Source organism: Macrobrachium rosenbergii, chromosome 9, assembly GCF_040412425.1.
Source record: "Macrobrachium rosenbergii isolate ZJJX-2024 chromosome 9, ASM4041242v1, whole genome shotgun sequence".
NCBI classification, from domain to species: domain Eukaryota; kingdom Metazoa; phylum Arthropoda; class Malacostraca; order Decapoda; family Palaemonidae; genus Macrobrachium; species Macrobrachium rosenbergii.
The window spans coordinates 24932352-24949259 of NC_089749.1; the positions used below are offsets into that span (position 1 = coordinate 24932352).

The 16908-nt window shown below is 41.0% G+C and overlaps 1 protein-coding gene across 7 annotated transcripts in view; it reads right to left on the minus strand.

Moving 5' to 3' along the window:
• Positions 1 to 273: 273 nt before the first annotated feature.
• Positions 274 to 16908, minus strand: part of LOC136841608 (cylicin-1-like) — a 74395-nt gene continuing 57760 nt past the window's right edge. For all 7 annotated transcript variants that reach the window (XM_067108681.1, XM_067108680.1, XM_067108685.1 and 4 more), the window contains 2 exons: positions 16693 to 16881; positions 274 to 2936 (listed from right to left, as the gene is read on the minus strand). In XM_067108681.1, coding sequence (XP_066964782.1) covers positions 1102 to 2936; positions 16693 to 16881 — 2024 coding nt within the window. In that variant the 3' untranslated portion in view covers positions 274 to 1101. The remainder of the gene's footprint in view (positions 2937 to 16692; positions 16882 to 16908) is intronic.

Genomic DNA, 16908 nt, shown 5'->3' on the forward strand with positions numbered 1-16908 from the left:
AAAAATACAGTTTTCAGAAACTTTGGAGATCACATGGAGAATTTTTACTGAAGTCTGTAGATATGTTACTCTTTGGAACAGGCACTGTATTACTAAGCTTACACTCATCTGCAAAGATACTACGTCGACAGAAAAATATACAATCTACTAATCTTGGGAGACAACACCTTAGAAACTTTTTTAAAAAACAAAGGGGAGAAATCATCAGGATCTTCTCCACCCCAGCTATCAAGAATATCTTTTCAAGGTTTATTTTATAAATCAAAGTATATAATAAACATGTTTTTTAAATATTTCGTATGATTACAATAATTAACATTGTACATATATCTGCAAATACAGTAATATTCAAAGCAAATTAGAAAAATTCTTCATGTTAGCAGTATGATTAAGTTGACTTGATAACAGCAATAGCTTCACACTACTTTCAGCACCTTAAACACTGGTGAAAATAAAGAGGAATAAGAGGCGTATAAATCCACTTGTTGATCAACATTATGAAACAATCACTCACAAAAACTGAAATCATTAAAAAATACAGATGAAATATTCCTCATAACCTGGTGCTAGAAAATAATTACATATTTTTGCTTCAAATAGTTAGAATTTGAAGAAATGATAATAAACTGAAGATATGAAAAAAGAACTAGTAACAAAATAATAAAACGAGTAAAAGGGCCCTGAAGTAATGATCCCAAACTATTGTGAATTTGAACTGGCTTATCATGTATGCATTTGTCACTTAAGCCTGCACTTTTGATTACTGTACTTAGTGGTCAAAATCTATGTTCATACAATGTAGAACTAATCTGATTATTTGTACTCACAGCAAACACCATCGGTTCATATGCCTCCATAATAAGAAGGTCCCAAACATTTGTAATTTCAAAGTATTGTAACCTTGGTAACATCCTTTTGTAGCATAAACAGTATCAACTGCCATGGTAATCTCAAAATGTTGCTATACTGTACTGTATTATAAAATACCAAATTCCTATCCTAATGCACATTTTAACAATGGTTCTTGCACAACCATATCAAAATCAAACATACTGATCCCTTGAAAAGAATACCATAGCATTTGTCATGTCAGCCCCTATCTTAGTATCTCTTACTTCGAGTGCGGATACCAGAATTATATGACAATTTCCTTTTTGTCTCTTTTTTTTCAGAATGTTGTTTTCCATTACCTAAAATTGCACTTTGTCTAGTTATCCTGATGTGTGAATTTTCACCAGTTTTTTGCCTTGTATTAGGCGTACCCTTGTTCTTCTGTAACATGGAACTTTCCTGCACAATTTCTACCTCTTCATCAAATGCATCTACCACTTCAACATCACAAGAGTTACTACTTTCTTCCAGAGATATTTTTTTATCATTAATTTGACTTTTTAAACCACAATATGTATCACCTTTCTTATTTACAAACATGTCCCCCTCCTTTTCACACTCTTCCACAGAGTTGTAACCCTCTCCACACTCTGAAATGGTGTCATCCTTTTCAGTCATTTCCTCTTCAACTACATCAATTTCTAGAACATCATCTGGATCAGATGCTCCCTTTACCATTTTCATATCAATGTTTTTGTTTTCTTCCTCACTGACATTGGAACCTATTTCACATGTAACCTCTCCTGTGCTATCTTCAGTTTTTCTCTTTTTATCTGCAGTTAGACTACAGTGAATTTCAACAAAATCTTCCTTTAGGTCACAATCCTCTTCTGGGTTATTTTCCTGGGGACTAATTTCTTCCTCTTTCTCTTCCATGATAACTTTGCTTTCTTCACGCTTGACACAAACATCTCCCTTAATCGTAGAGTAAGTACCTTTGAAAGTTTCCAAAACAATAATATCCTCTTTGCTATGCAGAGATTCTACCCCTTGCTTATCATTAACTATTCTGTTAATAAAAATTTCATCTCCCACCTTATAATTTTCATGAGCTTCCTTTTCCTTACGGGTAAATTTTTGAGTGGAGCTATCAATATATTTTGACTCATCATCTGAAACAGACACTTCTTGAATGTCATATATTACAGAATTAGAACTTTCATTCTCTGATAATATATCAGCTGTTATTTGTTCTTGCCACAATTGTATACCCGAGTAGCCTTTCTTTCCAGCAACAGAAGCATTTTCAGCACTAAATTTAAATGGAATCACACTTTCTGACTCTGCTGACAAATTATGACAATCTAAGAAGTTTTCATTTCTAAGCACATTTTTCTTTTTCGCTTCCATCATTGAGCATTCTTGTATATTATTAATCTGTGAATCACTGGTATCATCAGATATACATTTTCCACTTGTAGTACCATCACTCTTATTTTCAGTCAGATCCATGCTCTCAGTAACATCACTTGCAAGTAAACTGTCTGTATGACTAACCACTTTCGTTTGCTCGATACAATTTGTCAGCTGTTCACCATTTTCATCATCCACATTACCACTTTCATCTTCCACATTAACCACTCTTTTTCTTTTTGTATTTAGTGTATTAGATACAGTAACACAAAGTTTTCTTTTTCTGTTCATCTTAATAAAACGACCATTGACTTGGGCAAGAAAAGTGACTTCACCTTGCCTTTTCTGAATAAAAATGACATCGTCTGAACCAAGTTCACCAACAATCCTAATGTCATCACTGTCATCTTCAGAGCTGCTCATAGCATCTTCAATTTCATCATCAAGAGTCAATACTTCAACATTTTCTTGGGAGTGAGGAATAACCTGAATGTCATCAGGATTAATGTCTTCTGTCTCCTCTCCTATGGGTGATTCTTTATTATTTTCATTTTTTCCACTTCCTATGTCACCCACAGTTGGTAAGTGACCAAGTCGATCTTGCACTCGTAATGTCTTGCCAGCAGCAACACAGCCAGTGTCTCTGCTAGTTGATGCCCCAAAATTTAAAGTATCTGAACCCTGGATATTTCCTGCAAATGTTAATTTAAAATAAAATATTACAAAAAGTTCAGTTTCCATTGTTACAAACCTCTTATTCCTACTTGATCAACAATATTTGTTAAAAACTGGGAGCTGAATAGCTATTAAATAATGTATACTGTAATATTTTTCTTTATTGAGACTACTGTTTCACATTTCTACACTCATAAGGCTCACCTGTAGGACTGATTGTTAAAATGAAATGTGAAAATTGGAAAAGTATTAAGGAAAAATCAATGGAAAAGGAGGAAAAAGAAAAAGGCAGGAAGCAAAGCAGCTGGGGGTGATGGGATGTTGTACAAAAACATTCAGCAACATCTAGTATTCCACATAAGGCACACTATACATGGTACACTAATGATAGCTCATGAGGAGTGAAACTTTCCCCAATTCACGAAAACTGGCTTTGAACTAACTACTATTATTATGGCTCCAGCAAGCACTAATGGTCTTGGTATGCAGGGAACCGAAGCCATATCAAATATGATTTTTTCTAATTGCACCTTCTACACCCAGTATCACAATAAAACAGCCCTCTCTGACCCACTATCTGCAGATTCTTCAATTCAGGTCACTTTCTTCCCAACCAAATACAGAGCACACTTCACATTGTTGGCATACAACAGGAGAGGTCTTCAAACTTTTCTCTGTATTTATCTGGATTATTTTTTTTAGATTTCAACTGTCATTTTCTTACAAGATGGACTAAGCAACAAATTCTTTTTCAATAAAGTCTGAATTTGTTCTATTCGGGATCAGCACATTTGTTACTCTGTGAGACTATTGCATTTCAATTCAATCCAGGAAATGAAAGCTATTACTGCAAATTTCCAGAGATATACCTAGGCAAGACCTGTGGTGAAACCTACTTCAACAGCAATAACGGTCATCCAAAGTGGGACCACTGTAACTGCTGTTGGGACAGATACAAAACCATCTTCTGCACACTTCACAAAGAAGAAAAAAATGAATTTCAACTCTATGGGATATGAATATTGTTCAGAATTTAAAATTACAAACATTTCTAATTTGGGGAGAGAGACAATTAGGAAGGATACATCTGAGTCTTTAACCCTATCCCATTAGGAGACTTGAATACATCTGCGTAAACTGCATATGACAAATTTTTATCTAATTTGTATTTTTCATGACTAACAAACCTGTGGTCTTAACGTAAAGATAAATTCTTCTAGCGCCAGCTGGAAATGGGTAAAAATCATCTAAAATAATCATTTAAAATTGCGAAATAGGGAACGGGTGGCAATGGGGTTTGGCCAATGGGATGAGAGAGGAGACGTCAGCCGATCTTCTCTCACCCATGATGCTGTGACTTATCCAGTCTCTTCCAGCCCACATAACCAGAATGAGGGGAGGCAAGAGGGAAGAGGCAGTCCCATCTTGTTCTCCTTCACTTCAGGATCGGCGGCTCAGACGAAGGCTGGCATCTAGGCTTCCCTAGGCCTTCCAGGAGTACCAACCTTCAATGGCCTATTGTCCCATTTCCTGTCATCTCACGTTCCTGTGTCGTCATCCTCAACAGTTGCCTACCCTGCTGCTCTCCCCTTAATTGTACCAAGATTATTGGTTCCAGTGTTGCCATATCAGTCTTTGCTGTGCCTTGACCAGCGTTTTGAGTCGGCAGCTGCAGCAGCTAACCTGATCACATTCCCATCTCGTCAGCCTTCACAGTTCCACGTTCAACGGCTCTCCTTGCACCTCTAAGTAGACCTATGATTCCGGATCTGTCGTCTTGTTGCTCACACATCTATGACATTAGTCTGTCATTCCAGAACTCCTCCCTGTTCACACTCTCCCAGGAGGCCCTCCGATCGTCGCTCCAGCTCCAATGACCGTGTCCTGTTGTAAGTCCACCACCATAAAGACACACCTACATGCGGTTAGTTCAATTCATTCAACCATTCGCCCTTGCTCCTCAGTGTCTCGTTGTCTCTCACATTCTTGCGCTCCTAGGAAAAATCGGGTTTGTCGTTCAAGTTCACTGCGGATGTGACAGCACAGATGTACAGTTGTACATCAACACACAGCTGTCCCACGAGGGGTTGTGGAAGTTGTCTCAGGATGGTGTGTCTGGGAACAGACCATTGACCACACTCACATGAAAGTTTAAGAAGAGAACGGGACGGCCTTCGGCCATGCCACGTTGAAGCACCGATTCCCATTCGGACACCGCCTCATTCATTTCTGTCAAGTAAAGAGCTTTAATAACACTTCTGTGAACATCTAGAAAGGCGACAACCCACGTTCAAGTGCATCAACAACACATCTGTGCAATGCCTTTCGCTCATGTACGTGTTCTAACTTGATCATCTGGACGTTACCATACCATCTACTTACAACCACACATATAAATTCATTCTATCAGACCCATACGGCCATCATTATGTGAACTGATGGTCTTTCATTTGTGTTCAGCCAGAAACTTTGACATTTTACAGGCAGGATGAAATCTCTGTTTTATTGTTCACATTCGAACCTTGACTCTTGATTGTTCCTACACTAATATTAACCTTCGACTCCCTGAGCCAAGATAGTTACAGTTTGTCAGCATGGATTTCTTATGATTCCTGTTCATTTTCAATTACAGGTTGGTTTCATTTACAGTGAAGTTCTACGATTTCTAAACAGGAGTCAATCAGTACTGGTCATGCAAGATTTTTTCCTTGTGCAATCAGAAGTATATTGTGGCTCCATAGATCTACAGATCGGGCCTACTCCTCGGTACAACAGCCTCAGTGTCCTCCTGTGCAATACTCTTCTTAGCACAATGAAGCCTAATTCTTGAGGGTTCCTGGTCTTCGACAAGGTCTCTCCATTCCTTCCCATCCTTTCTCAGAGAGGTGAGAGGACTTAACCTAATGGTGAGACAACAACTATCCCCTTGGGATGTTGTACACAATTCCCCTCCAGAGATACTTCATGCCTCAAAGCATCAACTGAAGGGCATTCACCTACACTTCAAGAGGTTAGTTTGGGTTAGGTTGGGCTCGGTACTGAACTAACTAAGCCTAGCCAATCTAGTTCTAGCCTAGTCTTACCAGACCTGCACTTCAATATCCTGGAACTTCTTGTCTTATGACATCAATCAAGGGTCTAGGTTGGATTGGGCACTTAACCTAACTTAGCCTAGCGTAACTAGTTCTAGCCTAATGTTACGAGACCTGCACTTCAATATCCTGGAACTACTTGTCTCATGACATCAACCAGGAGGTGGCAGCAGTCCCAGCTCTGCAAGGGTCTAGGTTGGGTTAGGTTTGGTTAGGTACTTAACCAAACTTAGTCTAGCCTAACTAGTTCTAGCCTAACCTTAACAAATGGGCACTTCAACATCCTGGGACTTCTTGTTTTATGGCATCAACCAGAAGGGGCTAGGTTGGATTCGGTTAGGTTGGGTACTTAACCCAACCTAGCCCAGCCTAACCTGACTTAACCTGCACCTCAATAACCAGGATCATCTCAGGTCTCTAAGCCTCAGGATCCATGGATAGGCATTCCGTAGTCTTGTTAAGGAATGATACCACGGTAGCTCCTTAGTCAACAAGGGGGAGGGGGGGGCTAGTGTTCTATCGTCTCCTCGACTGACGGTGCGGGTGCATGGGTTTGCAGTAGCACACTCAGCACAGCAGTCAACAAGACACATTCCAGGATGAAGGATGTATGACAGACAAGTCCAGTCACTAGAGTCAGTGTTAGAAACAATTGGTCTTGACACCTCGACGTTTATAAGAATTCTTTGATCTAGGAAGGCAGTCAATTAGTCCTTCAATCTTGACACTCCGAAGCTGTAACTAATCGGCTCTGTCTCTATGGTCCTTGGGCATAACACCCATCGACCATGCCACATTGAAATATCACTTCTCGTTTGATCAGCGAAATCAGCAATAATTGGGTCAGGTCAGTACTTGGATAGGTGACCTTGGGCATAACACCCATCGACCATGCCACATTGAAATATCGCTTCTCGTTTGATCAGCGAAATCAGCAATAATTGGGTCAGGTCAGTACTTGGATAGGTGACCTCCTGGAGCACCAAATTCTGTTGACGTCTTGGAGATGTCTTTCAAATCCATGGTTGGAAATGTTGGGACTGGTCAGTACTTGGATTAGTGACCTCCTAGAAACTTCAGATGTTGTTGGTGTCTAAGAGACATCTTTCCATCCATGATTCAAGTCTTGGGCTCACAACTTCCCATCATTCTGCCTGATTCATCAGGAGATCAACAGCACCTCCAAACTAATTTCTGACGACGTGTTTTTGGTTCCTACTCAGTCAAGAAGTGGTGTCTAAGAGCTCCATTTCCTTTGACTTGATGTAGTTACACTAAACCTGTGATGAGTGGGAGATGTAAGCAGTAGCTGCTGTTGCTGCAATTACCAGTTGATCCACAACCCGAGAGGGAGAGAATGTTATGTGGATCTTAAGACAGTTTCAGGAGTCTCAGGGTCCGAATAGGCACTCCTTTGATAGCAACGACAATAAGGTAGTGCCATGGTTACACTATCCTCCTCCAGAGATTCGAAACATTGACCAGGACGGCAGGCTTCTACTCTTCCTTTCTTGGAACCTAAGCACAGTTCTATTTAGACTTTCAAGAGTCTCAAGATCCAAAGATTCACTCCTCGGTGTGACAGCAACGACACCACAGTAGTGCCATGCTCAACAAAAGGTCGTAGTGTCCTTTCATCTACCCTACTGCAGTGAAGGTACAATCGGCAAGGAAAGTTAGGATACAGTTTTTTAACATCTTCAGACATATATTGCTCAATAATGTGACATCTGGCAACTTTAGAAAGGGGAGGAGTTTCAGTCTTATTGTGTTTATTTTTTGCTTGACCTCCTATAACTTTCAACCATATTCTACGATTCTGAAATCATTGATACTTAAATGCACTACTAAGCTTTACAGTATTCGTTCAACTTGTAATTTGCAGCGACAGTTCTGAGCAAAATAAACACTTTTCGACATAACCTACCAAGTAACCTTACACAAATGAATTTATGACACCACAATGAACGGAATGCTTGCATAATTGGAAACGCGATCTTCCATAATGAAATCAAGAGGTAAATTTGAGCAATGCCCAATGAAAAACGTGGGGTAGAATAAAGGAACGAATGCAATGTTATGATGAGAGAGAGAGAGAGAGAGAGAGAGAGAGAGAGAGAGAGAGAGAGAGAGAGAGAGAGAGAGAGAGAGAGAGAGAGAGAGAGAGTGAGTCTGCTGCTGTGTAAGCCTAGGCCTCTATGTAGAGCTACTCATTTCATTATTTTTTTCTTTTAGAGATTGAGCAATACTATATTTGTTTGGTATGTTTTAGCAATGGAGAGAGAGAGAGAGAGAGAGAGAGAGAGAGAGAGAGAAACTATGGCAACACCAAGAATCATCCGTTACTTGTATGTTCCCGCAGAAGTTCTTGGGCTGCTCCTCACATCATAGAGAACGCTCTTGCACATTTAAATAGATTTGGTCAACCTACCCTAGCTGTCACAACATTTACTGCCATTAATTCCAGGTGACTTTTAACACTGTGAAATACAAATACGAATGTGTAAAAATTAAAGAAATTATCATTACCTCGTATGATGATCCAATAATAAACCTGTTCATAACGGAAAACGAGTAAATATTGCCATTCTGATAAACAGTACTACACTGAGATATCCACACACTATTTTTTAGATCTTTATGAACGAAGTCATCTGAGAAATTCTCATTACTTCGGACATGCATGGTGTTTTTAAGTAGCTGAAAGTTTTTGCTTTGCAGATTTAACATAAATGATATAATTTGCACTGTATTTTCATATTCTAGAGTAAATTTACCAAGATTGTGTGTTTTCTGTACGAAAAAATTAAAATTCGATGAACAAAATCTAATGAAAACTGTATCCTCACTTTCCTTGCTGAGTGTGCATGAGTAGACAGGAAAATTCACCACAAAAGCCAACCAGACATATCCAAAGCAAGATGAATGTAATTAAAACAACTCATTCACTGAAGTCAGGTGATAAGGACAGTTGATCTTGGCACCTTGACTTCCGTAAATTCATTCAACCTTTGAAGAAGCTTGATCATAGTCCTTCTTTTCTAGACTTACTGAAGATGGCGCTGTTCTGTTCTGAATTCTCGCACCCTTGACTAAGCAAGACATCTTTGGTATCCATTTACATCTGGAAGCTTAGCCTTTTGCCATTCTACATACTTCGAAGGTGATCAGTGAGGTTGATCATTCCACTTCTATGGTCCTGTAGTTCCAATGACAGTATGATGTCTATGTTGCCTACGTAAAGACTAGACTTTCTGCCCAATGCCAACAACTCGTTTGTTAGCTTCGAGCTGGCTGAGAAAGTGTCCAAATTATCATTTCTCTGACTAGTAAGATGATCCAACAAGCGTACTCTGCAACTTCTTGGTGGACATCAATACATTTTGAGCCAGATCTTTTGAGGCCAGGGGCATTGGTCTGTCCATTGCATTCAGGAAGAACCTGTCAGTCGAGTACTAGGATGGAATGTAAAAGTGCAGATCACAATCATCTCCTTTTACCTTGGGACATTGCCCATACGCCCTTGTACTCCTTTTCCTTGGATCCTATGGTGGATGCTCAACAAGTCAATGGTTCACCCAGCTCTTGAGAGACAGGTTTTATCTCGCCTTAAGGTGTGCGGCTGCAAAGAGGTTTGTCTGGAACTGGCTTCCTCCCTTTCTCCTGTCATCCTTCCTCTTCCAGTGGGCAAAGGAACAGCGAACGAGCCGTCACGTGCTCAACGGGTGTGTATGCAGGTGATCTAGACAACTGAGTATCCTATCTATAATCTAGCTCCATTTGGATTAGTAGATGCAAATCCTTCCTTCTCTCTAACAAGGGAAGAGAGGGACTGACTATGAGCAAACCAGCTGGTTATTCTTAACTTTATAGTCTCCAACACTGTGGGTTCATCCAAACCTTTTCAAATCAAGGATATTACATTCCTTTAATTCAAAATGCCCAGACGTCTGACAATTGAACATCTCTCTTGTTCAATAGATCAGAGGTATAGTCTCCTTCCTTTGCTCTTGCATGACCAGGAAAAAAGTACCCAGGTGAGCCAAACTACCAGTCAGTTCAGAGATTTACTCAAAATCCTCCCTTCAAAAGTAAGTCTCTCATGTGTAAAGACTCAGGGTTTATATTTGTGTAGGAACAAATGACAAATTTTTAAAGTAATTTGTATTTTTCCTAACATAAAAACCTGAGGTCTTTACTTGAAGGGCCCACCTCTTACCACCCCTCATTCTCCAACCTGGGCCAAAAGGTAAACTGGGTAGAATTGGATGAGCATCAATTTGGTGAAAGGTACTTCCGCCACTACCATCAGTAGCTATTACCAAAACCACCTTGCAAAAGTTTAACAGCTGGATTGCCAGCTGACTGAAAGTCAATCCCATATGCAAAGACCTCAGATTTGTATGTTAGGAAAAATACCAATTACTAAAAAAATTTGTCATTTTGTTCATATGCAGAACAAACCTAGGTCTTAATGTAAGGATAGACTCACTTTTGATGGGAGGAAAGAAAGTCATGAACTGACTGGAGGTTCAGCACACCTGGTCTCACTTCCTGGCTACGGGAAGGCAAAGGAAGATGTAAGCCTTTGATCTATTAAATAGTTTATAAAACAGTCAGACCACTGGGCTAATACACAATGTGAAGAGACACTGTATAAGAGAAGTGAAAGAACTATACCTGTTAAGACAACAAACCTATGTTAGCCACCAATTTTGTTTGTTATTGTTCCTCTCTCCCCTTGTTAGAGAGAGGAAGGACTAGCTTCTGAGAGGTTTTATTCGTGTAAGAATAAAAAATACTCAAACAGAAAGTCCACTCACTCACCTGTCTCTAACCAGTTCCAGCACATAATAGATTAATCTTCTCACTGCCCGCCGGTAGAGAAGAAAGGGGGAAGACAAAAGGAAAAGAGATCAGTCATCTCATTCCTTCTCACTTTCATATCATCGTCTTAGGTAGGATACAAACTGTCCCGCCAGGGGCACTGGATGGGCTATACAACTTGTTGAGCAGCCACCACCAGACCCAGGAAAAAGTGTCCATGGACCTGAGGGCAACGTCCCACATATAGAAGGATGTGAAGGTGTTTTGATGAAGCCAAGTACCAGCCTTCAAAATCCTATGAACAGACAAGTTCTTTTGAATGCCAAGGAGGAGCCCAAACCCCTAACATCATGTACTCCTGCATGTACTGTGTCAGCATTAGAGGCTGAAGTAGAACATAAGCATGTCTGATGACCACAGAGCCAAAAGGAGATGATAATCTTGGGCTTCTTTCTTGTTCTGGTCTGTGCTACCAAAAAGTCTTCGACACCTGGGTCTGAGGCGACAAGTCCTTTTTAGGTAGCTATGCAGTGCTCTGATAGGACATAACAGCAATTTGTCTGGATCATTATCAACAAAATTTCCCCGGGAAAGTATTGGAAAAGACTCAAACCTGTCATCATGAGTTGAGGGATTCTGAGTCTTAGCCACAAATTTAGGGGAAATTCGAAGGTTACAGACCCCCAACCCCTAATGTGTTTAAAACTAAATAGAGACCATGAGGTTCACCCACTCTCTTTGATGAAGCCAAGGCCAGTAAGCACACCATCTTGAGGGTCAATTTTCTGTCTGATGATCGTTGTAAAGGCTCATATGGAGCACGAGTGAGACTGCTAAGTACCAGAGTCAGGTCCCAACTAGGTGGTTTAAGTTCCCCAAGAGAACAAAACTGCTCAAAATTTTTTAGCAGCATTGAGATCTCCCGAGAGAAAGAAAGGTTTACATCTTTCAAATGCAGAACCATACCCAAGCAGCTCTGCAGCCTTTGACAGCAGACACAGAAAGATGTTTCTCCCTATGGAGAAAAATAAGGAAAGAGAAAAACAAGGAAATCAGCTACCTGCTGAACACAAGTTCCAACTGGAGAGAAACCCGATCGATGACACCAATCGCAGTAGACGGCCCATTTTCCCTGGTACACGGCTGAGGAAGATCTTCTGAGATAGCCAGATATCTCTGCTGCTACTTTGCGAGAAAAGCCTCTTCTTGCAGGAGATACTGGATAGTCTCCAGCCGTGAAGAGACAAGGGTATCTCTTGATGTGAGGTTGGCAGGGAAGGTTGTGCCATGGGGGAATTTCACTTGGGACTGCTACAGTAGGGTTAGCAGATCTGGGGACCACTCTGCGTGAAGCCACAAGGGAGCTACTAGGGTCATCCTTAGATTCTTGGAAACCATTACCCTATTCAAGACTTGGCGGATCAGGCATAAACTTCCAGATTGTCCCAAGGATGTTGCAGGGCATCCTCCGCCACAATGAAGGAATCTGGAACCACACCACAATGAAGGAATCTGGAACCACACCACAATGAAGGAATCTGGAACCACATACAACAGACCTCTAGCTTCCTGTTGAACCTTGTTGCGAACAGGTCTATCACTGGCCTTCCCCACTGACTGAAGAGCCTGTCCGCTATCTCCTGATGTAGAGACCACTCCGTCCTTATCCCTGACCCTGACGACTTAGCTTGTCAGCCACTATATTCCTCTTGCCTGGAATATACCTGGCTGAGAGGTCTACTGAGTGATCTATCGCTCACTGGTATAAAAGTACCACCACTGAGTGAAGTTGGCGTGACACTAGGCCCCCATTTTATTTACGTAACCCACCACTGTAGTGTTGTCTGACATTAGGACCATGGAGTGTCCTGTCACCCTTTCTCTAAAGTCCCGAAGTGCCAGGAAGGATGCTTTCAACTCCAGAATTTTGATATGCAGCTGTTTGTCCTTTAGAGTCCACACTCCCGAGGTCAGAAGGTCCTCCAAGTGTGCTCCCCAACCCTCGTACAGGGTGTCCAAGAACAGGAGAATCTCTGGAGGGGAGAATGAAGGGGCACTCCTATACAGGCAGTCCCCAGTTATCGGCGGGGGTTCCATTCCCGAAAGCGTGATAACTGAAAATTGCCGATAACCGAAAAACGGCAATAATAGCTCTGATCCCTGGTTATTGGCGCCAATAACCAGGGATCAGCGCTGACGATAAGTGGGGATCAGCACCAATAACTGGAGATTGGTGTCGAAAGTCCGGTTATTGTCGTCACTAGACAACTGCTGTAAAACCGGATAGCCGATAACTGGGGGCTGTCTGTAGTCAAGTTTCTGTCGTCCAGCCATCACAGTAGGTCCCTTCTCACATCTGCCGACAGGGGGAGGGACCTGCAACAGAGGAGAATACCTTGATGGGGACCAGAAATCTCTCACTCTCCATTGGAGAGACCAAAGATGAAGATGGCCACGGGGAACAAGTTCTTCCAGGGAGGTCAAGAATCCCAGAACCACTTGCCATTGCCATGCCAGTTGCTTCTGCTCGGACAGAAAGGACTGGGCAACTTTCCTGAACTTCTTGATCCATTGGTCTGAAGGAAATGCTGTGTCTACAATCATGCCCAAGTAAAGAATCTTTTGACTGGGAACTAGGTCTGACTTTTCCAAATTTATCATGATGCCTAAGCCATGACAATATTGGAGACGACAATCCCTATCTTGGATTAGCTTCTCCCGAGAACTTGCTAAGACCAGCCAGTTGTTGAGGTATCTTAAGAGTAGAATTCCTTGAGAATGAGCCCATGCTGACACTAGGGTGAACACTCTTGTGAACACCTGAGGGGCTGTTGTAAGGCCGAAGCATAGTACTTTGAACTGAAACACCAGCTCCCCCAGATTGAAGCAAAGAAACTTCCACAAAGAGTGATGGATTTGAATTTGGAAGTAAACATCCTTCAGATCTATCGTGAGCATAAAATCATTGCTCCTGACAGCTACCAGGACTGTACAAGGAGTCTCCATCTTGAATCAGGTCTTTCTGATGAACAACAGGGCTGAGAGGTCTATCGCTGGCCTCCAATCACCCGTTGCCTTGGGAACGAGAAAAACCAGACAGTAAAATCCTGGAGGGGGATGCTTGACTACTTCCACCATTCTTTTTTCCATCATTTTCGTCACTTCCTCTTGAAGAGCTAAATGCTTTGTAGAGTCCTGGGCACATGTCAAATGATGGAGAGGTAGATCGGAGGGAGGGGGAGGAAAATGGAAGGGGAGTAGATATCCTACCCATAGAACATCTACTACCCATGTCTCTGCTCTGAAACTCTGCCACGTAGCCCAGTGGCTCGCCAGGCACCTGCCCACTAGTGGCAGTGAGCAGGGAGGGGTGCCCACTCTATCGCCTACTTCCTCTGGTTCTACCCCTAGCCCCTCTCCCTGATCTGGAAGACTTAGATGTTGATGAAGCAGGTTGACTGGATCTATAGGTAGAGGTTGTGTTAGGGGTCTCCTTAGAGGAAGGTTGAGGTCTAGGCTTTGATGAGTTACGGAGAGAAGGACCTGCAGATTTTGAATGACACTCAGAACAAGGATAGGTAATATTACACACGTTAGCTCTGCATCTGTTTCAACTTGATGTTAGTTCTGCATCTGTTGCAAGTTGAATGAGGATCAGTCTCAAATGAGGCAAGAAAATGAGAGCAAAGGTAGTTACAAACCCCATGACATTTCCTCTGAGGCTTAGGTTTGGGTGGCTTAGCACAAACACACAAAATAGCACTATTTCACAATACAAGAAATCAAACCAAACAAAACACAGGCAAAAAGAAAACACCGGCTTCAGTAGGAAGGGAAGCAGCATGTTCTACTAGTAAGGTGGTGAGGAAGAAACTGGATACGTCACAGCCTCATGGGCGAGAAAAGGTCGGCTGACGCCTCCTCTTTCACCCCACTGGCCAAACCCTGTTGCCACCAATTCCTTGTTCTACAATTTTAGATGATTTTTACCAGTTTCCAGCTGGTGCTAGAAGAATTTATTCCTATGTTAAGACCCAGGTTTGTTCCGCGTTTGAACAATGGACTTTTTCTACAAATTGTTTGGACTTTTGTGTCACCAAATTGTTATCATTATTCAGAAGATGAGCCCTATTCGTATGGAACAAGCTCACAAGGGTCACTGACTTGAAATTCAAGATTCCACAGAATATGGTGTTCAATAGTGTGTTGCCTACAATATTCACTAGTGTATGTACAATTTTTTTAATTAAGTCTATTTCCACTTTACATATTTGTAAAGCAAGACTCATTTTGTTTTAATCACAGAAAACAAGAAGCATGACGATGAAACCAACAAATAAACTTTTGTATTAGTGATAATGAGCATACTTTGGGCATAACACAATTTACAGCAGTATACAATATGGAGGAGTCATCCAAGTCCAATGCATTTGTAAAATATAAAAACTGAAAATTACCAGTTTGGCTTTATACCAAAGAAATTAACAAAGGCAATCTTATAGAGATGAAAAAAAGGAAACGTACCATGCTTAGAGGAAAATATTGTACCACATATTTGTGCATCTTGAGAGGGCATCTGACATAATACCAATACAAAATTATCAGATATGTATAGCTTTTGAACCTGATATGAACACTTGTCCACTTGTTTATCACTGTAATGTAGCAATCTACAAAGGAGTGCAGAAGAGGCAACCCTGGGACTGCTATATGTAAATGACCTGATGTTAACATCACAAACTGAGGAAGTTGTTGTAGAAAGGTTTAAAACAGAAAAATGAATTGGAGAACAGACAGGTCACAAGAAATGCTTGTGACTGTAAAACATAAATGGAGTCTGCAAGTCTCAATGTCAATAATGTATAAGATCAGCATAACGGGAGAAGGAGAAGCAGCCTAGATGAAGTGGTAAGAATACTACACTTCTCTTTAAATACGAGTATCCAACTAAAAACCAAGTATAACATTGTATGTTAAATCTGAACTACTCTGACAGCTAAGACTAGGGAACCAACAATAAAACTGGAGTGAAAAAGTTTGACAAGAAAATGCTAAGAATCATGGTTGTAGTGTGTAGGAGGATTGTACCATGAATGAAAAAGCTGGGGAGAGACTCAACTCCCAAGTCAATGGCTGGAAATGGACTGAAATGGCTTAGATTTGGTGAGAAGGGGTAAGGACTAATTAGTAATGTAAGTGATAGATAAGAAAACAGTAAGACAAAGACCATTGTGAAAGCCTGAAAAATTAAGGCAGATGGTCAGAGAAGACATACACCAGATGGGAATGCATCAGCGTGCATACACAGTGGATACTGAAGGAAACTCATTTCATGTCCACCCCTTGGTGGGAAAATCTGACATAAAGCATTGATGAAGGTGAAGACATAATTAGGGCAAAAGCATTACTGACTTTACCTGTAGATAAAACAATCAAGAGTTGATACAAATAAAAGGTGCAGCTAAAATTGCAATCAAACTTTTCTAACATGCTAAGGGGTCCCAAATGCAGAATACTCAAGAGAGAATTACCCATAATTTTCTTTTGTCAAGTCTATAGCACTAAGATAGCATGCTATATACCAGGCATATTACCCATAATTTCTTTTGTCAAGTCTATAGCACTCATATAGCATGCTATACAGTATACCAGGCATTGCAGCTTAAACAGCCGAAGCTTGCTTTGCAATGGGTACTCGATCTATGAAAGCATAGGCTCATATTCCCTTAGGAACGAATTATTCTTCCTCTCAATGATTGCCTACTTTTATTTGCTTTGCTTCAAAACTTTGGAAAATTAGTGAGGAAACACTATCAGACTAACTGTTAAGTAGAAGACAAAAACTTTCCCTTACCACTGCCATGCATAGCAGCTTTCCATTTACTGTCTGCAATAACTCTTCTAACTTCATCCTTGGCTACTTCAAAGGCCCAAATGCGCTCCATACGAACTTCAATCGGCGCATTATCATTTAATTTAGTTTGAAGGTATGCTTCTCTTCGTTTGTTTAAAGCTCTCTCCACACCTGTATTCCACCATGATCCTACAAAGAAAAATCAAAAGGCAGCTT